At 55.8% G+C, this 23,897-nt stretch overlaps 1 protein-coding gene across 2 annotated transcripts; it reads left to right on the forward strand.

Moving 5' to 3' along the window:
• Positions 1-4,357: 4,357 nt before the first annotated feature.
• On the forward strand, positions 4,358-22,023 carry OAF (out at first homolog). Of its 2 annotated transcripts, none has more exons than XM_027579662.2 (4): positions 4,358-5,157; positions 18,542-18,676; positions 19,620-19,797; positions 20,959-22,023. In XM_027579662.2, the coding sequence occupies exons 1-4, from the start codon at positions 4,594-4,596 to the stop codon at positions 21,213-21,215; spliced, it is 1,134 nt and encodes a 377-aa protein (XP_027435463.1). In that variant the 5' UTR covers positions 4,358-4,593; the 3' UTR covers positions 21,216-22,023. The 2 variants fall into 2 exon arrangements, with proteins under 2 accessions (XP_027435463.1, XP_027435462.1); XM_027579661.2 differs by having other exon boundaries at positions 4,361-5,157; positions 19,617-19,797.
• The last annotated feature ends 1,874 nt before the right edge of the window (positions 22,024-23,897 follow it).

The raw sequence follows: 23,897 nt of genomic DNA on the forward strand, positions 1-23,897 counted from the left end.
TCGCTCATCTGGACAGCTGCAATTAATCTACTTCCAGAACGCTCTTTTAAAAATGCATATCTGGTCATGTCACTGCCTTACATAATACAGTGACTGCCCACTATTCTTAGGAAAACAAAGCCCACATCCTAGCACCGCCTGCATTACCTGGCCAAACTCTCCCGGATTACTTGGAGCTGCTCTCCGCCCCCATCACTCCTGGTACTTGGCAAAGTTGCCAGGGAGCCCACCAGACTCAGGTCCCATACGTAAGCTGTTCCCTCTGCCCGGAACCTCATCCCTGCTGATCCATCCTGATTCATCGTTTAAGTCAGCCTAGACATTGCTGCCTTCTCAGGCCTCCTGGTCTAGGCTCGAGTCCCCGCTAATTCTTCATGGTACGAGCTACAACAATTGTAATTTAAATATTTGCTTTCACACTTATTTTGTTAATGCCTGCTCCCCTTGCAGCTGTAGGCTCCATCCCAGGGTAAGGAATTGCTGCATCTGCCTTATCCCACAGAGTAACTATAGCATCTAGCCCAGGAGTGCTTGACCCTGGATGGATGGATGGATGGATGGATGGATGGATGGATGGATGGATGGATGGAAGGACCAGTGAGCATCCAGGTGGGGGAGCAGGAAAGGCCTCCCTGGAAGAACTAGCATGGAGAAGAAGATGGTTATGTTCCTGACCTTCTAGGGTCACAGGCCTGGAATCAGAGTAAGATGTACATTGTCTTGCAGCTCTGATTACTCAAGCTTCCTTTTCCTTTCCTGGAAGTCACTGATTCAGCCTGACTCCATCTAAACTTCCCCTCTGCTGGGTTTTGTGCCTGGGGAGAATGGATGCTCACCCAGCTGTTCTGGATCTTTCCTTGCCACTCTCTACCCCAGCCTGCTGCTTCTCCAGTCCACTTTCCCACCACACCCTTGGGTTTATGTAACTGGGTAACTGTGTAATGCTGTAAAGCTAACTTGCACCTCTGCTCAGGCCGTGAGGTGACGCACTTTGCAGCCTCGAGAGGCAAAGGAGAGCAAGCATCCCGTCGCATCCCCAGTTCCTCTTCAGACTCGATGCGCAGGTGGCCAGCCCTATCCACAAGGGCCCAGTAACTGAGAGCCATACCGTAACCTAAGCCAAAGGCCAGCCACAACAAGAAATTGAAAGAAAAATCTTTCTACTGCTGCAACGACAAGCTTTGTATCACATTCTCCCCCTCTCTGGATAGAGGTGACTGGTTCAGTTTCCCTTTCAACCCTTCTACAGGACCCTGTCAGCATCTGTCTTCTCAATCACCCAACTGAGGCACTCTAAGACCAAAAAAGCAAAGGGGAGACTCCTCCCACCCGATGATTGGCGGCCCACTTCCCAGTTTGAGAGGTCCTGAGCGATATAAACCCAGAAGACCTAAAGAGAACACAGAGAAAAAAGTGTTCTTGAATGAGTGTGTGTGTGTTTAGGGGGTGAGCCAAGGGAGGAGAGGGTCGTGTGCAGGCCACACAGGGATTTAATATTTGATACAATGGGAGCGAAAAAACAGCATTAAGTAATAATAGCCATGGTTTATTGGGCCTTTACTATATGCCAAACATATTGTAAAGTGCTTTGTATTCCATCTTTCATTTAACTGTCAAAACAACCCAGGGAGGTAAGCATTGAGATGCCCATCTTACAGATGAAGAAACAGGCTCACTGAATCACGCAGCTTGGGAGTGGCCAAGCTCCAGGGCTGAGATCCCCATGTCCCTTGCTCTGAACCACTACTCACAACTGCTCTCCTAGGGCAATAGATCAGAAAAGAAAGGAAATTGGTTTATGGTGGGGCAGAGGGCTTGAGATTAGACATAAAGAATGTTCTGACAATGAGGGCTGTTTGGTCATAGTCAGGGTAATTAGGTTCCTCGGAGCTCTTCCTCTGGGGCCTTTACAGTTACAAAGAATGGATGCCTCTATGCCTGGATGGTTTAAGGGACGCACTCTGTGTTCCAAGCATGGGGGCTGGCCTATTTGAACGAACTGACAGCCTGGCTGGGGTAAAAGACTACCACACAGGAAACCGTTAGATTACAAGGGGAGATGGTACAGGATGGGTGCCTGAAGGGGACTGGAGGCAAGCAAAGGCCACGGGCAGGCACGTACTGTTGCGGTTACAAGCAAGGGCTCTGTGGTCATGCAGACCTGTGTTTGAGCCCCTGCTGGCCCCCCTCCATGTGCGACCTTGGGTACAGGACTTAACTTCTGTAAGCCTCTGTTTGCGAGTCAGTAAAAGAGAGGCTAGGAATAGAACCTACTCTGGAGAGTTGCCATGAAAATTAACTAAGATGATATAGGTAAAGTGCTTGGCACAGAACTTGGACGTAATAAGGATACAGTGAACGGGAGGTGCTATCATAATTGTTATTGTGGGAGTCCAGAGGCCAGAGAGAGAAGTACAGGGCAGAGCTGTAGGTCAGCAGCTGAGAAAGTCTTTCTGGGAAACTCCAGTTTTGTCCCGGATCTTGAAGAGTGGGTTGGGTAAAATCAAAAGGAGGGACTAGGGACAGAGACGGGAGGCTCACAAGGTAGAGACTTCAGATTCTGTTATCTTAAAAGAAAAATCTAATTTGGTCTGTGGTTACAGTGAAGGAGGAAGCTGATTTGGGCAAAGGGGTGAGAAAGGAGATGAGGTCTTCTTTGCATTTGCATAGAGGTAAAGACAGCCCCCAAGAGACTTAAAAAAGAAGCCAGACACACAGGGCTTTTTCTGTTTACCTCTGGGCTCTCCCTGGGGTGAAGGGGAAGGGGCTTGAGAACGTGGCTTGGGGTAGAGCAGGTGATGGATGGGGGACAGGCCCAGAAACAGGGAAAGTTAAGAAATGTGGGTGAGGCCCTAATGACCACGTGACCTGGCTTAGGTGAGAAGACCCAGCTCTAAGGCTACATGGAGATGAGTAGCCTAACAGGCAGGAAGCCAGTTTTGAGACCCTGGGCATCTCTTCTTCCGTCCTGCCAGCTTGGGGTGGAAGGGCCCAGGACGGTAGTCTTTGTGCTAATCCATTATTCTCTGACTGCCTGCCTTATCTCCCTGATATGAAGATCAACTCCTTAGGGGCCAGGGTAGTTTTAGATCCTCTCTGCTCAACCCTCTGTCAAGTACCAACTGTCAGACCCCTTAGATCAAGCCTCACCTGGGCTTTTGTTAAACATGCAAATTCTCGGCTCTTTTCTCTAGGGCGTCTGTTTGGCTAGATTTAGGGACCCAGGTGTTTGTTTTTTTAACAAGCACCCAGATGATTCTTTTGATAAGGCAAATTTGGAAGACACTGAGTTAGAAAGTCTCTTGAATCCCTTTCAGTCCTATCAATGTAGACAGCAGAGTGTAGTAGGAAGAGCCATGGATGGGCAGTAAGGAGACAGGTTTTAGGCCCAACCCTGCAGTTCACAGGATGGGGGCCTGCTATGGGTGCCCTCACAGTACCTGGCTGTCTGGGTACCTGTTGTCATCTTTGGTACTACTAAGAACATTGTGCTGGGGTTAACCTGGAAGGGAAGGAGGCTGCAGAGCAGAGGAGAGTATTCACCATCTATGATCAAGATCTCAGAAGGAACAGGGGACGGAGACTAAACAGAAGTGAAATGGACATCAGGGAACAATAGGTTCTGAGGCTCTCCCTGGGGCTTTCTCTTCCGTGGAATCAGCGGGACATCGTAGGCCTCAGCAACTCCCACTATACACAGGGGAACACTTAGGCCCAAAGGATTTTTAAAATGTTCCCAAAGCACACAGCTACTCAGAGGAAGCAGGAATCCAGACCCCCATGCCCTCAGCCAGGTCACTGTTGGCGTGCACGGCAAGGCAATCATATATTCTTGGGACTTGTGGGAGAAACCCCTGTGGGTCAAGTGCCAGTGTCCTGAGAACCTAGGCATTCTCCTGAATTTTCCTGGATTTGCTGGGAGGGAGGATGGGGGTTTGGGGAGGTGGGCAGGACTGAGGACAGGCCATGAATCCGGCGAGTGAGTGAGGGAGATGAGACTGAAAAGAAAAGCTGCCCTGGGGCTCACAAAATGTGGGCAAGTCGAGGGCCCCTTTCAGAGAGGTGGCCTGACTTATCGAACTATCTCACCCCAGGGACAGCAAAGCGGGGGGTAAAACCTCAGCTCATCTCTCCAGACCCAGGGCAATGAAAAGACTAAGGGAGAGGTGAGGTCTGATTTTGCAGAAACTTTTTAGAAATTCGCTGTCAGAGAAACTAAAACACGAAACAAAACCCCTAAAACACCAAGCCCGATTATTTCGTCCACGTGGCACAAGAACAAGCCAAAAGGGTGGGGGGGGGGGGGAGAATCACCCGTCCCGCCCCTGCTGGGAGGAAGGGATTTGCCGGGACAGCCAACTCCTGACACAGCCAGGTCGCACGGGGCGCGGCAGGGAGGAAGGGAGATTGAGAAAGCCCTTTTCCCACAAAGCCGCTGTGCGGCGGTCCCCGGTCCCCGCCCCCTCCCCCGGGCCACGGCCGGAGTGCGGGGAGCCGCCGCGAGCCCTTTAAGGGCCGAGAGGTGCGCGGTCTCTTTAAGGCAGGTCCTGGTGGTTTCTGTTTTCCGAAGGAAGTGACGGGGGGTGGGATTGAATGAAAAGTGCAAAACAGAGTCTCGGAGCGCCGGAGTCGGGGGCCGCGGCAGTCGCGGCGCTGGGCCGGTGGGCGCGCGCGGGGGCCCCGGGAGCGCCGCGTCCGCCTCGGAGCTGCCGGGGGGCGCGCGGCGGAGCGCAGCCCACGTGCGTCCGCGCCACGTCGCTGGCCCCCAGCGCCCGAGCCCTCCGGGGAGCCGCTGCCCCGCGCCCCGAACTAGCCGGTAACTTCGCGCGAAGTTTGGCAGCGCCCCTCGCCGCGCGGTCGCGGCGGGCCGGGGCCCCGGGGATGCGCCCACCCGGCCGCCGCGGGGTCCCCACGGCGCCCCCCGCGCTGCTGCTGCTGCTGCCACTGCTGCTGCCGCTGCTCGTGCCGCTGCTGGGGGCGCTGCGCGGCGTGGGCGCGGGGCCGGGCGCGCCGGCCGAGCTGCGGGTCCGCGTGCGGCTGCCCGATGGCCAGGTCACCGAGGAGAGCCTGCAGGCGGACAGCGACGCCGACAGCATCAGCCTTGAGCTGCGCAAGCCCGACGGCACCCTCGTCTCCTTCATCGCAGACTTCAAGAAGGTGAGGCACCCTCCCTCGTCCGGCGGGACCTGGGAGCCCGAGCGCCCGGGGGTCCCGGTCGCACTGAGGCCTGCAAGTGGAAGGCGGGCCGCCGGGAGGGGCACGCGGCTTAGCCAGGGTCACGTCGTCGGGCTCTTCTCTACACCCCTGTGCAGGCTCCCCAGCGCCCGGCCCTTTCATTCTGCCCCGGGGAATTCCGCCGCCGCCCCCTCCAGGCTTTCACCCCTTTGCTCGGGGTTCCCAGGCCCCTTCTCACTCCCACTCCCTGACCAGCCCTTTGGCCACTTCTCTTCCAGCTCTCCCAGGGCCTTCCAGGTTCTGACTCCCTTCTTAGGGTAATTTCCCTGTGCTCTAGAGGAGGAAGTCCTGGGCTAGCAATCTGAGATCCCGGGTTCTTGCCCTGTGATCTTGGGCAAGTCCCTTTCCTTCTCTGGACTTCCTTTTTCATCTCTGTACAGGTCAGTGCGGTGGCTCCAGGCCTCTCAGCCCTGACATTTTGGAGTCTATAAACCAACTCTCTTGTTTCACTTTCCTAGAGTGGAGATATGGAGGGGGGGCGGGGCGTGGGGTAGGAGCTGATTGTCCCCTGTCCCTCCGGAGCCAAGGAGAAGCTACCTCTCCTCTTTGGTCTGGAAGGCTGGAAAGCTTACAGAAGGAGGATCTGGGGAGAGGCCCCACATGAGGTCCCCACTCTCTCAAGAGCTGCCACCCCTTACTCTGCCTGGCAGGACAGCTGGCCAAACTCCGTGTTTTGGTCCAGATTGCAGGAAGGGGGACAGAAACCAGCCTCTACTCAGGGTGTGTGTAAGGAACCAGAGGGAACCTTGTGGAAGGACTGCAAGGTGGACCTGGCCCCCAAGGTTGTTGGGGATGGGGGAGGCAGTGGAGGAACTGAGGGGTTATCAGCAAAAGGGCCTGGAAGCCTAGCGAGGGACTAACAGTGACCCAACAGTGACCCAACAGTGACCCATCCAGGAATTCTGGAAGGAAAGAGGGTGGGTGAGGTGTAGGTACGCAAAGGGATCTACACACACACACACACACACACACACACACACACACACCCCAGCAAAGGGATCTACACACACACACACACACACACACACACCCCAGCAAAGGGATCTACACACACACACACACACACACACACACACACACACACACACACACACACACACACCCCAGCCCCTTTTCTGCTAAAAAAGAGGCCCTGTCTCTGGGGGGACTGGAGAGGCCGGGACAGTTAGATAACTGGACAGCTGGAGAAGCTGAGGGCTGTAGAGGCTGGCCCAAGCCACCTCTCCCTCCTCCCTCTTAGAGAGTGTGAGCTTGAGAGGAGAGGGGGCCGAATTTGGGGAGTCAGCTAGGGACCCAGCAAAACTGCCATAGAGAGCATGGGCCAGGGTGGGGGGGGGTCCCGTGGACCATGGAGATAGGGCTTGACTGCTGATCTGTCCCCAAACTACTGAGTTATCACGGACGTGGGACATAGGGGGACCCTGGGAGTGTGGGGGGTGGTCACAGGTTGGAAGACTTTCTAGCCCATTCTTACTGGGCAGGCACAAGCTAGGTTCTCCCATTCAGGCAGGGGCCTGGAAGGGCAGCTTTGAGTGTGGAGAGAGGGAAGCTGACAGGGCCAGAACACCTCCTGCCTCCCCACGCCCATAGGCCAGGGGAACTTTGTCACGTGTGTTCTTTTCCTGGGAAATCCCAACAGTGGCTGGACCCCTCAAGAGGCAGTGGTCTAATCTTCCCCTTGAACCCTCCATCGAAGCCCTTTTGTCCTTGAGAGTGAGCCTCTGGCCCAGCCAAGAGTCTTCTAATTTCCTGCCCCCTGCCCATTGTTCTCTGGCATCTGGAACCCTGGAGAGAGGCTTCCCCATTCCTGGGACCTCTCCTAGGCTGTGGCTAGGACACAATGGGCAGGGCTGAGCTTTTATAACCCCTGGCTGCAGCATGAATGATTTTATTGCTCTACCCTGCAGGCGAGGAGAGGGAAGAGCCCCTGTGGCAGTGGGGTGGAGGCCTGGGGCCTGGAGCTGAGAGTATAGTTGGGGGGCAGATGGCCCAGTTAGGAAATCCATTTGGAGCGGATTGCCAGAGCCCCATTTTAATCCCTGCATTGGTTCAAACCTCCACCCAGGTTTCCAAAGTCTGCTTTTCAGTTTAGCCTCTGCCCTAGAAGCTGGCATTTCACACCCTCCCTGGCATCTCCGATTTCACCAGCAAGGGCAGGAATCGGGGGTGGAAGGTGCAGTAAGGGAAGCAGCTCTTTGCAGTCTCCCAGCTCTGGGTTGCTCAACTAGCCTGTGGCAGAGCAGAATAGCCTTCACCCCTGTCCCAGGCCACTGTCTACATTGGCCAGAGCAGCTTTTATATGCGGATCCTTCTGGGGTGGCTCACCTCTCCTGTGGCCCACTTAGTTCCCAAGGCCTCCTCATGCCGTACGGTCTTTGGCAGATTTGCACAAGGTTCTATCCAGAAGGAAAAATTTTTCCTGTGGGAAGAAATCTTGGGCGTTGTGTTTCTCTTGTGTACCAAACACATTTGGGGTGCTTTGGCAAAAGTCCCAAGTCTACTTAGGAATAGTGACCGTTGCCCTTTTCCCACCTTTGGGAGACAGTCCAGGCTGAAGAGAACAGACCTGGTTTAACTGGGCAAGGTACTTGATCTCTGCAGGCCTTCATTTCTTCATCTGTAAAATGGGGGCGATGATGGTACCAAGCCATGGCTATCAAGAGAACTAATCAGGTAATACGTCTGAAATACCCACTAGGCCTTTGTTGATGTACTAAGTGCTTGAGAAAGAAGGCCGCTAATTTTCCTAATCGTTGCCCACGTAGTGGGTCCTCTCTGCTGAGCTTGGACTCAGAGAGGTAGAAGGATGGACCCAGAGTCACACACAAAGTCAGCACTGACTCAAGGTGCTCAGGGTGCCTTGAGCCCCTCACCATAACCTTTTCCTTGAAGCACCATGTATTGGAGCTCTCCAGAGAAACAGAAACAATAGGACATAGAGCAAGAGATACAGAGAGAAATGTATTACCAGAGATTGGCTCACATGATTTTGGAGGCTCAGAAGTCCTACGATCTGCCATTTGCTAGCTGGAGGCCCAGGGAAGCTGGCGGTGTGGTTCCAGTCTGGGTCCGAAGGCCCGAGAACCAGACGCGCCAGTGTCTGAGGGCAGAACGTGGACGTCCCAGCTCAGGCCGACAGCACGTTCCCCCTTCCTCTGTTTTCTGTTTTGTCTACACCCTCACCAGACTGCATTATGCCCCTCACACTGAGGAGGGCCATCTTTTTTTACTCGTTCTGCCAATTGAAATGTTCGTCTCTTCTGGAAACACCCTCACAGATACACCCAGCAGTAATGTTTTACCAGCTATCTGGACATCCATTCACGCAGTCAAGTTGACACATAAAATTAACTGTCACACTCCACAATTGCTGGCCAGCCCCTCCGAGCCCGGAGCCGTCATTCTCGTCCTGCAAAATACACAGGGCTGTGGGGAGTGCCCCTGGGCTGGACGCATCCCAGCCCTGGGTCTGGCCCATCCTAGCTGTGCCCCCCCCCCGCCCCCTCTCTCTGTTCACCTCATCCACGAGGCAGGGTTCTAGCATCGTCTGGCTCTCCCCACACGGCCACACTGGACCCGTACGCGGTGAGGCGGTAAGAGTATTGAGAGTAATCGGCTCGCTGTAGGACACATAGCCCGGAGCCCAGGCAAGGATTATAAACTCCGCAAGTAGCTTGGAGCTATCAGTCACCGTCATGTGTCACTGCGCGCCCTGTCCCAAGGCTGCTGACCATTAGGCAGACGGAGCTGAGGTTTTTAAAAAGAAGTGCCATGGCTCAGGGGCTCCCAAACTTTGATGCCCATTAGAATCACCTGGATTGCTCTGGAAACTCCCGATGCCTGGGCTGCCCTCCACAGCAATGAAATCTGATCTCTAAGGGCAACAGTATGTTTAAAGAGGCCCTGGGGATTCCAGTGGGCAGCGAGTTTGGGAACCACTGGCGTGGCTGCTCCAGGGAGGGTACTTGGAGGAGGGCCCAGGTTAGGCTGTTAAGTGAAGGTAGAGCCCACACTCACTCACCTCTTTGCAACCTGTCATTCTACGCACAATAACCCTAATGTGTTTGAAGCAGTGGATCGGCGTTAGGCCTAATTCCACATGCCCTCAGTACACAAACTGTAATTCATAATACACACCCAATAGGCAATACTCTCCTTTATAATCTGGACCCTGTGTGTGTAATTATACCCATATGTGCATACTCACCGGGCATACCTAACACCAGGCACGTCACCACCCCCCAGGCTCTAAGCTGACTTTTTGTCCATCAACCCTCTCGGTCCCCCTCCCCCAAGCTGGTGTCTCTGTCCAAGTTCTCTTTCGCCTTTGTCCCCCAGTCTGAAGGTCCAAAAGCTGGGGGAGGGGATGAGTCATGTTCCAGGCGGCGTGGTTTGGTGCTGACCGGATGGCTAGGGTGGGGCTGAAAGATAGGGGAAAGTCATGTGCAACTGTTTCAGGGTGATGGGTACAATGGGGGGGGGGGAGGAAGGAACCACAGACTCCAGAAGTGCGGCGGGAGGGATCCTGAGGGGCTGTGGGCTGGAGCCAAGATAAGGGGAGCCATGTGGTGGTATGGGTCCGCCCAAGGTCACTCTGAAGGACCCAGGAGGAGTGGAAACGTGAGCCCTCCTCCATGCCCTGGCCTGAGCACCAGTGGGTGAGTGGGAGTCAGAGGAAGGAACAGTCCAGAGAGCGCCAGAGTCCCTGCCTTGGGGGCTCCTGGTTGGCATGGGGGAGCAGCGTGGGAAGCCGTCTGGAAGATGTGGAATGTGCAAATGACCGCGCCGGGTGCCAGAGGCTGTTTATTATAACAGGATTGTCACATCCCACAGAGGTCAGACAGGAGAAGCTTTTAGACACCATTCTCCCCCTCCCCTGTCTCTGCGAGGTCCCTGAAATGTAGCAGTTTGGAACACAGGCATGTGATGGATGGGTTGTCTTCTTGGGGAACAGAGGGCAACAGAGATGCTTTCAGGAGAGGCCCAGACATTTCTGGAGTCCAGAGCATTTCCTCATAAGAGTTTATGAGAAGTCACCAGATGGAAAGACCTGGCTCATGTCCGTCGGGCCCTCGGATCTAACAGCGGTCCTTCTGCCGTGTCTGAGGAATTCCTTCATGGATCAGGGATCAGTGGGCCTGCCTGAAGGTGCAGACGTGCTCCCTGGAGTTTGGCAAGCATCTCCCACCCTTCAATGCCAATGTTCAGGGGGAGTCCTAGCCAAAGATCCTGGATCAGGCAATGAAGACTGCCCCTTGGACCAAGGGAGGAGTGGCTACTAGAAATAAGATGGGGAGAGGCAGACTGGGGTTCTTCCCTACCAGGCTGCCCAAGCTACAGAAAAGCAGTGGTGGTAATGGTTGTAGAAAAACTCAGGACAGACTCCTGTTCCCAGGAAGACAGGGTGCAGCCTTGTGATGGGAAATGCACATCCCCATCCCCGGATCTCATGCACTGAGAGGTCACTCAAGTCACATGCTGTTGGTTGCTTTGATGCACAGCCTCATCCGATTCTCCCTGCTACATTGTGAGGCAGGTGTTGCCCCCATTTTGCAGATATGCAAACTGAGGCTCAGAGCTACAAAGTAACTCTGACAAGATTAAGTAGCTAATGATCCAGTATCCTTCCACTGTATCATGATTGTGCAGGCCGTACCATAAGAAGGCTCCTTCCAGGAGGCTGAAGAAACCGGAATAGAGGAGAGGAAAGGCAAGGAGTTTGACAGGAAACCTTAATGCAGAGTCCTCTGTACAGACTCGGGCTGGACCCCTTCCCCCCAAGCCCATAACCCCCAGTGGATGTGAGTATTGACCCCTTGGGAGCTTTGTGCTGGAGACTCTTCCTCTGGAGAGGTGGGGGTGCAGGGGCTGTTTGTAAGAGATCTCACAGAGACCCCTGAGTACTTGCTGTGTACATCTGTCTGCCCTTTACCAGTCGTGCGACTGGACAGGCCGCTCACCCTCTCTGTGCCCCAGGCTCAGACGCGGCACGGGCGGGACGGAGACAATAGCATGATGTTCACAGGCTGGTGAGAAATGAATTCTAAGAGGCTGTCGCCAAGCGGAGGCCAGTGGAGGCACGTGAGGAGTCAAGTAACGGTGTCAGCCAGGGCCCAGGCAGTGCCACCACCACCCCCCCCCCCCGCCCCGCCCCAGCTCTCCTTCCTTGCCGGGAAGCACATCCTTCTGGCACCTTTATTTCCACTCCAGGGGCCAGAGCATCATTAGGAGCTTCCATCCCTTAGGTTGGCAAGCGTTTAAGCAGCAACCACTTGCGCATTCCAATAAAGGGCAGGGAGCAAGGGAGGCATTGGGGCTGGGGATCTGGGTGAGAGAGAAGTTGGGAGCCCCATCTTAGGAGCCCTGAGTCAGCAGGATAGTGGGGCGCAGTTGATCCACATAAAGCCTCACATTGTTCCCTGGGGCAGTTGGAACAGTAGTGACCTTTGCAATTTGGCTGACAGAGAACTGGGGGCTCAGGGGGCCGCTGCTCATGGCTGGTGGCTGCGCTAATACCCCCTTAACAAGAAGCTTTTGTCCCAGGACTAGCCCTGAGGGTACACAGGCGTCCCGTAATGGGGCCAGCCTAAGTCCCTGGGCACTGGCCTGGGAATGGGCTTGGCCTGGCTTTGGGTTGACTCCATTCACCCCTGTTCCTGCTCAGGGGGACTGGGCAGAGTCGCCAAGGTGCTCCTGTGTCTGCCACGGGGCAGCCAGCATGGGGTTAGGAGGGTGCTGGTTCCTGGCTGCCTCTCTTCACAGCTACAGCCCCACGAAACCGGCCCCTTCTCTAGCCATGAAGCAGCCCCAGCCAGGAGCAGAGGGATAAATATTTAGATTGGCTCAGCCCGGGCCTCAGAATCACGCGCTTTTTGCTGCGAGGGGAAGGGGACAAAGATGGCAGGGCACATTCCCAGGGACAGTGCCGGCTGTCCGGGAGCAGGGAGCAGTGGGGGACGTGGTGCTCGGCAAGAACCCTAGAGAAAACCCCCCGCCTGGGTGTCCCGGAGAGCAGTGAGGGATGGGGCGGCTCCCCACCCTGGCCCCCTTAGTTTTGGGCACCCTGTGCTAGAGGGCTGGGCTGAGAGAGCAGGCAGGCTCTCCAGAGGAGGGGGCTGAGTGGCACAGCAGTGTGAGGACCTTGTTCGACGTGGCTGAGAGGGTGTATGAGGGAGTGCATGAGGCTCGGAGAAAGGGGTGACATGGAGGCTCCACGGGGGACACCGAGGGAGGCAGCATGCTCCGTGAGCAACCGTGGGGGCCAAGGAGAGACGGGAGCAGCTGTGTGTGAAAGAGATTGTTCGAGAAGCAGCAAGTGCTCCAGGAAGATGACAGACAGTGTGGCCCATGAATGGGGGAAAGCAGGTGAGCAGTTAGGATTGCGCTGGGCTGTAACATAAAACCCCAGCGGCAGCCGGCATCTTCTGCAAGGCTGGAAGTGGGCAGAGGAGGGCAGGGTGCCGGCTCTACGGTCATCCCCGCTGAACTCCGGGGTCTCTGTGTGCAACGTTGCTCCCACCCCCACCCCCCGGGCAGTAAGCTTCCCCTGGGGCCTCTCGCCAGGCACACTGCACCTGGGCCTGGCGCACGATGTCTGCCGGTCCAGGGCAGAGGGCTGGGCCCTTGCTCATCCGGGGGCACCTGTCTGCTGTCCTCCTAGGTGTTCCCCCCGAGCCCCAGCCCGCCTGAGCCAGCACAGACTTCTCTCCCTGAGATGCAGTCGATCTCAGGAGTGCAGCCTGGCAGGGGGTGAACACAGAGAAGGACAATGTGTGGACAGGGGCTGACGGGGGTAGGGGTGGGGGGCCCGGAGGAGCATAATGATCCCTGGACTGTGAGTCAGGAGGTCCGAGCTGCTGGTCCTGGCTCTGCAGCCGCCTGACTTATGAAGGTCACGTCCCCAGCCAGAACCTCACTGGGTCATGAACTGAATGATCCCCTGAACCTCCTGAAAGCCAAAATGGCAGTGGTAGGACTACCAGTCTTCTTGCTGGAGGCGAGGCAGCCGATAGAGACCCCAGAGCGCACATGCAGGCGGGCATTCACTCAGCTACTGAGTGTTGAGTTCCAGCTCTGGGCCAGACCCTGAGGTTACTGCCTAAGTCAGGTCTAGACTCTGCCCTTGAACCAGGAGCAGATCTTAGGTGGGGCCTGGATGACTTGTTGCCTGGGCAGAAGATGCCACATGAGGATGGGTTCCTCTTTGAAGGCATTTAAATCAGGTGCACACTGGACCAGCACAACTCACGTTTCGGATCCAGCTCAGAACCCATCCACGGGGCCCATGGGAGTCCAGTGACTTCGGGTGATCTGCTAGCTGAAGCTCAGACTCCTTGGCTGGACTCAGGCCCGCTGCTCTGCCCCTCGTACCAGCCTCTTCCTTTGATCACTCTGCCCTCCTTCGCCCCACCCCGTCCCAGGTGGTTTGCTCAGGATGCTTCCATGCTTTTGTTTGTGTGTTCCTTCCTTCGTTTATTCATTACCAGGCACTTGTTGAGCACCTGCTGTGTTCTAGGGGGTGGGGAATCACTGCAATAGGATACTTTCCCAGAGGACGCCTGGGTGGCTCAGTCTGTTAAGTGTCTGCCTTCGGCTCAGGTCATGATCCCAGGGTCCTGGGATCGAGTCCCGCATCGGGCTTCTTCCTCAGCAGGGAGCCTGCTTCTCCCTCTGCCTGCCGCTCCCCCTGCTTGTGCTCTCTCTCTCTCTCTCTCTCTCTCTCTGACAAATAAATAAATAAATAAAAGCTTCAAAAAAAAAAAAAAAAAAAAAAAAAGATCCTTACTTTCCCAGCCTCACGGAGCTGAGTCTGGAAGGTAAGGCAAGAGGTGGTTACAGACACAGTGGGATTCGTGCTATAGAGGTTAGGAGCTGGGTCCGGCTGAGTCTGCTGGTGGGTTGGTGAAGGCAGCATTGGAGGACAGGCCAAAGGAGGGGATGCATGTGAACCGAGCCCTGAGAGATGGTAGGCACAGGGGGAGAGGGCGTGTCCAGCAGAGGAATCAGCTCAGGGACGGGCACAAGGCTGGGAACTGCTCGTTCTGGGAATTGCCAGCTCTGTGGTTCAGTGCTCAGGGAGTACAAGAGGAGCTGTCGGTGGAAGTGGATGCCAGCCTTGGGAGGGTACACTTTAGGGCGAGGGCAAAAGGAGCTTCTGAAGGGCATTAGGCAGATCAGTGACAACGTGGAGGGACGGATTGGGTCGGGATGTTATTAGAACCTCACATTTCCCTGTCTTCTGTAAATTCAATTCCATCTCTTTGCTAGAAAGTACTCCTTATCCTTTGACTATCAAGGACCCCTGAAATTTCCCTCACTCTGGAGAAGTCTTCCTTCCTTCCCCGCCTCCCAGGCCTGTCCTTAAGGGGCCAACAAATGCCCCTTCATCCATCCTTTGCCCCATAGCACTTGTCCCCCATAAACCTCCACCCCAGGCCTTATGTGGTGCACTGACCCTGTTGTAGGAGGTCAGCATTTCCATGAGCCCCTTGAAGACAGGAACCTCTGCCTTGGTCTTGGCCATTTTCCCGCCCAGCCTGGTGCCTGTGAGGGCTCTGCCCAGGTTATGCTAATCAGTGCTCTCCCATGGATTTGCTGATTCCCTACAAGCCCCAGAGGAGTCCCCCCCACCTCTCTGGGCCTCAGGTGCATCTTGAGGAGACCAATCTTTGCTCCTGCTTCTACAGGTCTGGAGTGGATCACAGTTGGAGCAAGGCCAGAGATTGCAACAATAATAGACAAAGGGTTCAGCCCACTACGTTCTGAGACCTTTCACTCATTTTTTCCTCACAATAATCCCGGAGGTGTAGGTATTGTTAGTTTAACTCGTTTAACAGATGTGGAAACTATGGTACAGGGAGGTGAGTTCCCCCGAGGTTCCATGGCTAATATCCTCAAAGCCAGCATTGAACATAGGTGGTGCGGACGCCAGAACCTATGCTTGGAACCACTGTGCTGTCCAGCAACCTATCTATTCCTGACTTAGAACCACAGAGGACTTCAGCCACTGCTCACGATCTCCATGGCGCACGTGCCACACCCTGACACTCAGATGTCCACCCTGGTACCGGATGCTCTGCGTCTTCCTGGTGGCCCACTCCTGGTGGGCTGGAGGTTCCGGGGAGCTCATGCGAGCAGGAGCCTTATAGAAACGTCCATCTCGGGAGTCCTAGCCTGAGTCCTGGACCTGAGAAACCTGCCTCCAGCACCCTGACATCTCCAGCTGTGCCATCTGCCTTGGGCCACATCCAGGTGACTCATCCCAGGGCACTCTTGGGAGAAGAGGAAGCTTGGGAGCCAGGCTTCCTTTTGGCCTGGGCCTAGCATCAGGCCAGATGTTTGCCAAAGCAGGGAGACCTCTCCCCCTGCCCTTTTTGCTGGAGGGAAAGGGGCCCCTGGAACCTTGGCAGTTAGTCAGAGGTGTGGCGAGTAGAAGGTAGGAGGGACATTGGTCAGGATGATGGAGCCAAGTAGATCCAGAAGCTAGGGGTGCCCACTCCCTGCCAGGGGTCAGCAAGTGGAAGGTGGTTTTTCTAGAGAAGAAGTGGTTTTTCTTCCTCTCTCTTCCTCTAGAGAGGAAGACTGGAGAATGTAGGTCCACAGAGGTTCTGGGCAGGTAGGTGGGCAGGTGGAGTAGGAGGGTGGCCCGGCCCCATGTCACCCTCCTATCTGTGTCAGACGCCGGTTCTTGTTAGTCACGCAGAACTGTGAATGTCAGCTGCCACCCTCCCAGGGCAGGCCTGCACAGGACTTCTAGGCATGGCTGGAAGAGGGAACTGAGTTCTGGTCCTGGCCCTGCCGCTTGCCGGCTGTGTGGCCAAGGGTGGACCACCCTGCCTCTCGGTTGCTTGAGCTAGGCACCAAGGACATCTGGGAGGCAGTGGGGCCTTGTGGTTGAGAGAGCGCAGGCTTTGGAGTCAGACTGCCCGGGGTTAAAATTCCAGCCACATTTCCTCCTAGTCCCGTGACCTTGAGCAAGTAACCCATTCCCAACTAAGTAATAATCATCCTCCCTACGCCCTGTTGTTGCAAAGATTTTTAAACAGGACAATACATCCTTTTTGACTCTTAATAACAATGACTTGTCCCTTCCAGTTATAAACTTCAATAAATCTTTGCCCTCCACAAGTAAATCTCTCTCGATGAAAAATCCTCAGTCCCTCTCTTGGCCCCCATCATATTACCATTTTGGTATCGTTTTGCTGTTGTCGCCAACATTGTTGTTTAATATAATAGAGTCAGGGAAAGACTCAGAACAGGTGTTTTTTTTTTTTTCATCCTCCGGTCTGGTCCAAGAGTTCAAATGCTTTCTCTTAACGGTGGGCAGGTGATATCTCCGAGCAAAGAGACCACAGGCTATGGCACATGGCTGTGGTTTTGGAGAAGAGGCTGTGACTATTCCAGATAAGGTTCTTTTTTAAAGAGTCATTGCTGAAAATCCCCGGGGAGTAGACATTGGCTCCTGCCCCGGGGTCCTGCCAGGGACACCCGGCTGACTCAAGCCCTCGGAGGGGAAGTCTGGTATCAGGTCTCACCTGGCAGGAAGTGAGCTGCGAGTGGAAAATACACTAGTGGACTAGCCTCCAGTGTTTCCTTGGCCGACCTGAGCGAATGGAAGATCGGGTAGCCCAGGCTGGCAGGGCGAGGAGATGCCAGCCTCATGGCCCAAGAACGGATTTCCTGTTGAGAGGAAGCTGGGGTTCACCCAAGCTCTTGATTCACCTTCCCCACGAGTCTGGCATCAACAAAACCCTCATGGGACCATTCTCACCAGCTGGGCCTCGGTCTCCATTTCTGCACTATTAGATGGAAAATCTTCCCATACATGCCCACACCTCCTTGTCCTAGAGGTCATTTATAGTAGAAGGAAGCAAGAGAAATGTCCTTGTAGAGGCAAGGGACTTCCCCGGTGCGGGGGGTGGGCCGGTGGCACTCACTGGCTCCGATCACCTGCAGGGAGGAGGTACACCACAGTGAGCACCTGCTGAGCATTGAGTGGGGCTCTGGCTAAATAGCTTAGTGTCCCTGTCTTACAAGTGAGGCTTACAGAAGCTGGAAGGTATGTCTGGGCCCTGGATAATACATTGCAGAGTTGGGGTGCAGCTCCCCCTCGCTGCCTTGCAGGAACCCAAGGGGTTCCCTCAGCCCCTGTTTTGGAGCACTTGTAATCTAGCGGGCGCTCAGTAAGCCCTTCGTGAATGCGGGCTCTCTTAGTGGGCAAAGCCAGGGCATGTACATTGGAAGATGAATAGCTACGCAGGGCTGTGTATGCTCGGTGCCAAGGCAGGGCCGTTGGGTTTCTAGAGGGGGATGGTCATTATGGCCAGGGTGCCTCCCTGGCTGGGGGGTCTTGACAAATTTAGACCCCTTCTGACCGGGACCTGCTAATTTCTCAATGGGAGCAGTTAGCCAAGGCACAGAGTTGGGTGAGAGCCGGGCTTACCGTGGGTGCAGGTGGGTCAGAGCACAGGGTTCCAGCAGCCAGATTGGGAGGGGGACCCCATCCTGCCCTGCGGCCCCCTCTCCCTCCTTCCTCTGCTCCCCTCCAGCCTCCCCCATTCATGCAATGAGTGAGTAACAGGAAGGAGCCATTGGCCTGCTAGTAATGCCATTAGTAAGCGCGTGGGGAAGGGGGACGTGGGGAGGGGAGGGGAAAGGGGAGCCATCCCAGCTCCCTCAGGCCAGAAGTTGGCAACAGCGGCGGCCAGCCTGAACTGCGTCTGCCCTGAGCCCTGTCCTGTGCCCTCTGGAGTCTGGCAGATCGGAAGCACTGAGGCATTTTTGAGGAGCACCAGTTTCTGGGCCTTCCCCCACACCTCCCGAGTAAGAATGTCTGTGAGAGAAACTCTGGAATCTATACTTGTGAAAAGTTCAGCCCCTCCCCTATTAGGCCCTGGTCAGGTAGTTTATAGCGGCTGTGACCACCCTGATCTGGGTGCCACAGGGGGGGTGTCACCAAGGGGCCGCATCAGCTGTGAATGAACCAGGCACCCCAAAAAAAGTGCTGTTTCTTTTAAGGTGAAGTTCTATACTGATAAACAGCTCTGTTTTGAAAAGCTTTTTAGTGGTTCACTGTGTGGATTTTCCAGGAGGCTTTGGAACATCTGGGGCGTGTTCTTTCTTTTAAGTCATGAGTTTAAATGGAAAAGATAGAAATTCTTAGACCAGCAGGAGGGAAATGTCCATTGCACGCAGGGCAGGGCCCAGGCCTGCGTCCTGTCCGAGGCCTGAGCGGAGCCCTGGGTGGGCTGGGAGGGGGGCCCCACCCACTCCAGCTGGTCCCCATCCTCCTGCCCTTTCCCATCAGGATGTGAAGATCTTCCGAGCCCTGATCCTGGGGGAACTGGAGAAGGGGCAGAGTCAGTTCCAGGCACTCTGCTTTGTCACCCGGCTGCACCACAATGAGATCATCCCCAGTGAGGCCATGGCCAAGCTTCGACAGGTGAGTGCTTGCCTCAGGCCTGCCCTGGCCCAGCTCTTGCCCCAGAGGCCCCAGCCCTGCAGCCAGCCTGGCTCCAAGCCTGAACCCTACCCCAACCTCAGTCTCCCACCCAGCACTTGACCCATCCTGGCCCTCATCCCTGGCACCCCACTCTCACCCTGTACTCCCCATCCCCCTGATTTTGCCCCAGACCAAATCTAACCCCAACACCCCAGATCGCGAATCTGCGTGGACCCCCAACTGCCAGATCCCTCCAGGCCCCTAATCTCAGCTCCAACCCCCTTTATGGTGGAGGCTGGGGGCTTGGACTCTGAGGTCAGATCTGCCTTCAGCCCCAGCGATACCACTCCTCATCCAGGTGACATTGCAGGAGCAACCTCGCCTGCAAAGCCTCTATTTTCTTATTGAGAAATGAGAATTTCTGGGAATTAAATGAGCTAACGCGTGTGGTGTTCAGAATGCTTTGGCCTGTTGGCCCGTGCCCCGTCCCTTCCTGGACCCTGGGCCTCTCCCCAGCCTCACCTAAGTTCCCTAAACTCTCCAGCTCGGCCTGCTCTGGGCCCTTCCCAGAGACCCCGTTCCCTGCATGTTGGAAAGTCTAGGACCGCAGAGGTTCTCTGCCCTGGGACAGCTTGCCTGGCTGCCCACCAACACCACCCCCAGCCACTGTCAGAATTCCCCATCAGCCCCAGACATCAGCCAGTGACCAGCTGGAAAGGCTTGGCTGTGCCCTGTACCCCGTAGCTGCTCCGGGTCCACTGTGCTCTCCCCGCTGCTGACCCTGCCTCTCTCCACCAGTTAGAGGGGATGCTTCGTGGCCCTTGCCTGCCAGCCTGCTCCAGGCGACCTGCCTCGGCCGGACTGACACTCAGGCATCAGGCGAGGGATGGGCATAGAACATTCTGGGGCCAGGTGGGAGTGGCTCTTCCTCTCCACACAGAAGAATCCACAGGCGGTGAGGCAGGCGGAGGAGGTGCGGGGCCTGGAGCACTTGCACATGGACATCGCCGTCAACTTCAGCCAGGGGGACCTGCTGAGTCCCCATCTCCACAATGTGTGTGCCGAGGCCACTGATAGCATCTACACCCGCCAGGAGGACGTCCGGTTCTGGCTGGAGCAAGGTCAGCGGGGTGCCACCCATGGCGGCATCACATGGCCCGTGATGGAGTCATCACATACGGGAGTCAGAGGAGGGACCCCTAAACCGGGCTGGGATTGGTCAGGGCAGGCTTCCTGGAGGAAGGGTTGCCTGTGTGGCTCTTCAGTGAGAGGAGTCAGCCAGATGAAAGCGACCCTTTCTGGGTAGACACACAGAACTGTGACTTGCTAGGCCCCGTGGAGGGAGATACCCAGGCAGCACCTACCTCGTTCCTTCCCTTAGTGAGAACACAGGTGGGACCTCCGTCATGGAGGGAGGCCCAGGTAGCAGGGTCCTGGTGGGGCCCAAAGACACCTGTTCCTACCCGCCCACGTCTGCCACGCCCCTTGGAAGTCAGCGCCTCTCCTTTCTTCCATGCCTCCCCTGGTGCCAGCCTCTCTCCCCCATGATCCCTGAGGGGCCCCCCATCTCTGTGTGCTCCCTGCCTTTTGGCCTGTGTGGCTTTACTGCTGGCGTACCTCCAGACATGGTTCCCAGGACTGTCCTCAGATCCTCCGTGGAGAGGGCACGGGGAGATGGCGCGGTTACAAGTCCAGGTCCCTTGTCCTTCTGCCCAGCTAGCTGAGCAATAGTCAAGTGCCTGCCCCTCCCAGGGCACCCCTGGATTTCGAAATGCCCAACAGAGCTGTGGTCCTGCCCTCCGCACACAGCCCTCCCCGGTGAGCTGCACCCCACACTGCGGTGCAAGTCTGATACTGTCCCCACCCCACCCCCGAGGCCGCTCCCTCCCGTGGCCACTGAGCCGAGCCAGAGACCAGGTCACTGCCATCTCCCTCCAGCACCCCCGCGTGTGCCCTGACCACGCTGACATCCTGGCACGTTCGTGCTGGCCGTCCTCACAGCCACCTCCTTGAAGCAGCTGTCCTTGACTTCCTCCTTATTCTGTTGCATTCCAGTAGAGCGATGTGTCTAAGCGCGGGCGGCAGCGTGGGCCACGTGGAGGCCTTGAAGTCAGACAGCCCAGGTTCCGTTCTCACTCCGTCCTTACTCTTCGACCTCAGGGAGATCGCTCCACCCCTCCGGGCCCAGACTTAGCTGCTAGGGTTGACCGGAGGCCATGTGGGTTGCGGGGCGGGGGAGCTCCTACTCTCTCCCTGCCGCTGACTCTGCCTCTCTCTGCCAGGTGTGGACAGCTCCGTGTTTGAGGCTCTGCCCGAGGCCTCGGAGCCGACGCACTGCGGGCAGGTGGCGGATGGCGGGAAGCCGTGTGTCTGTCGCTACGGCCTGAGCCTGGCCTGGTACCCCTGCCTGCTCAAATACTGCCACAGCCGCGACCGGCCGGCCCCCTACAAGTGCGGCATCCGCAGCTGCCAGAAGAGCTACACTTTCGACTTCTATGTGCCCCAGAAGCAGCTGTGTCTCTGGGACGAGGAGCCCTAGCCGGGGCCGGGGCACAGGCGGTGGTCCTTGACGTAGCTGCTCCGGGTCCACCATGCTTCCCCCAGCCCCCAGAGGGGGTGGCAGCACCCCCTCCCCCACTGAGGCCTTACTTCCCTTCTCCCTTCTTCCCCGGAGCCTCTGGCCCCATCATGCAAGACTGTGAACAGGGGTGAGGCACGGCAGGGGTTAACTCGTGAAGGCAGCCACCCCCCCCCCCCCCCCCCCCCCCGCTCCCAGCCTGTGCCTCCCTTGGGGACAGAGGGAAGGGGGCTCAGATTTGCCCCCTCCCTTTAGTCTCCCCTCAAGTGTTCTCTTTCAAGCAACCAAAATGTGATGGCCTGTGATTCTATTTAACTCTTTGAAGGCTTAGACCCTAGAAGGTGTCTATGCCTGTGACACCGACCCCCCCCCCCCACCACCCCCCCCACGCCCTGACTCGCCCGTCTGGAGTGAGCCGGCCCCTCTGTACCATCGAATGCCCAACAAGGAGGGGATCCCTGCCCCAGAGAGGGGGCTGTCGGGGACCGTTGCCATGGCCCCTACACCAGATCACGGTGCATTCTTGTCATTGCTGGCCTCCAACGCTGGGGCAGGTGAGGACCTCCCAGCCCTGAGACAAAACCACGCGTGCCTTTCCCCAGACCCAGACTCTGTCGAGACAGCAGGCAGTAGCGTGCCCCCTCTAAATGGAAATATTTTTGTAAGGCTCTGGGGCAGGGAGGGAGCATGAAGTATGAGGAAAACTTGAATTCCAGATTTTTAATGCAAAGTATTTATCATTTGTACCAGAAATAAAAGTTTAAATTTTTATTTGACTGACAGCACCCAATGCAGAGTTCTGAGAGAACTCTTGGCCAATGCTGCCACCTGGTGTCAGAAGGGTTCCATTACTCTACCGGTGACCCGGCTTGGGACACCTTCTAAAGCACCTACTGTGTGCTCAGCCATTGTGCAGCGGGGAGGGGAGAGGATCGAGGGGGAGGGGGTGCATATTAGGGAAGGATAAGACAAAACTGCACTTAAGAAGAAGAGACATACATAGATGAGCAAGTCAGACAGTAATCAGCATAAGCTAGATTAAGGCAAGAAATAAGGCATAAACTCCAGAACCAGACTTCCAGGGTTCAAATCCTGGCCTTGCTTCTTATTTCCTGTGCAGTCCTGGGTCAAGTTACTTTACCTCTCTGTGCCTCAGCTCTCTCAGCTATAAAATGAGCTTAACTGTGAGACTGAGGTGGGTTCATACACGTGGAGTGCCCAGCACATAGTGCTCACTGTATTCGCTGTTACTAATATCATTAGGGAAAAGAGCAGACATTTCCTCACCTGTAAAGCTGAGACAGCTAAACCAGACCTCTTGAAGCCCTCTTTGCATCATAAGTACCTTCCAGTATAAAGAGAGGAGATTGCTTGGAGAAGGCACCTCCCACCTCCCACCTTATATGTGCCTTTATTTGCTGTGGGTGGGCTCCCCAGGTCATATACCTTTTTTAGTCACTTTCAAATGGCCAAAAATAGGGCTGTTTTTTCGAAGAGTGCTTTTCTAATCTTCCTTGGGAATGACTAGCACCTCCCAGCCTGCCTGTCCCCTGCCATGAGAGGGCTTCTGGACCCTGTCACCACAGACTACCCTGCCTGGTCTTAGGGCATGGGGATGAGAATTAAAATTCCCTGAGACTTTGGGCTGATGTCACACTCAGGCAAAGCCCACACTCCCCCTCATTCCAAGCGACCCTCCCCCCTCCCTCCCCTGCCCCCTCCCTCCCCACCACAGTCACTTTCTGGCAAGGGTCTCAGGGTTCTGTGTACCTCAAAATCACTCAGGAGCGCAGTTCATTAAGTACATGTCCAGGGTCAGCTATTTGAGAAACACCCGGATAAGGCTTTATTTTCCTAAAGAGGCCTTCGTGCACTTTAAAAAAATACGGGGAGGTAACGTATCTACAAGGAACGCTCATTTCTCTGGTGCTTCCGAGTTGACGAAGCGCCTTCATATCAAGTAGCTCATCGGCTCGTTGTAGCAATTCTGCGACACTTTATGGATGTGGCTCACCAGTAAAATTATGTGACTTGCCCAAGGTCAGACAGCTAGTTAGAGCACCCTTGGGATCCAACCCTCAGACTTCTTACTCCACACATGCCTACTAACCCTAATGGGTTTATCAGTCTGGCCCCCTAGAACCCTAGAGAGCACAGCTCACCCGTGGGGTGGGGAGAGGGGGCGCAGTATGAGGCGTGCAGCCCCCACTGGGGGGGCAGTCCTGCAGTAGCAAGCACTGAATATATGGGGGTATGCCCACCGGTCCCCTGCGACTACAGTTGGCAGGAGCAGGCTCCTGCTTGGTCCCTTTGGCCAAGGTAAGCAGGGCTCTGGGTGGGAGGCCGGGACCCTGGGCCTCATGGAAGCCTCTTCAGGCCAGAGAGCCGCAAGTGGTACCAGGTACTCCCTGGCAGGATCACCCCAACCTGGGCTGGGCCTTGCCATATGTTCCATGGGTTTTCTTCAGGTTCCTCTCTCTGCAACCTTAGTCAACGAAAGTCTTGCCCTAGAACCTAGACATGATTTGAGCCACCAAGGAGCCTGGCAAAAAATAGGGCAAGGACTGCTCCTAAGAAGCAAAGCTTGAAGGTAACAACGCCTGTAAGGAATGGGGGTACCGGCCTCGTCCGAGCTGTGTGCAG

Source organism: Zalophus californianus, chromosome 11, assembly GCF_009762305.2.
Source record: "Zalophus californianus isolate mZalCal1 chromosome 11, mZalCal1.pri.v2, whole genome shotgun sequence".
NCBI classification, from domain to species: domain Eukaryota; kingdom Metazoa; phylum Chordata; class Mammalia; order Carnivora; family Otariidae; genus Zalophus; species Zalophus californianus.

Excerpts from the sequence above, each read along its gene's own strand:
- OAF (XM_027579661.2), top strand. The coding sequence starts at position 4,594 with ATGAAAAGTGCAAAACAGAGTCTCGGAGCGCCGGAGTCGGGGGCCGCG. Across the intron at positions 18,677-19,616 it reads CCATGGCCAAGCTTCGACAG|AAGAATCCACAGGCGGTGAG; the intron begins GTGAGTGCTTGC and ends CTCTCCACACAG. Across the intron at positions 19,798-20,958 it reads CCGGTTCTGGCTGGAGCAAG|GTGTGGACAGCTCCGTGTTT; the intron begins GTCAGCGGGGTG and ends TCTCTCTGCCAG.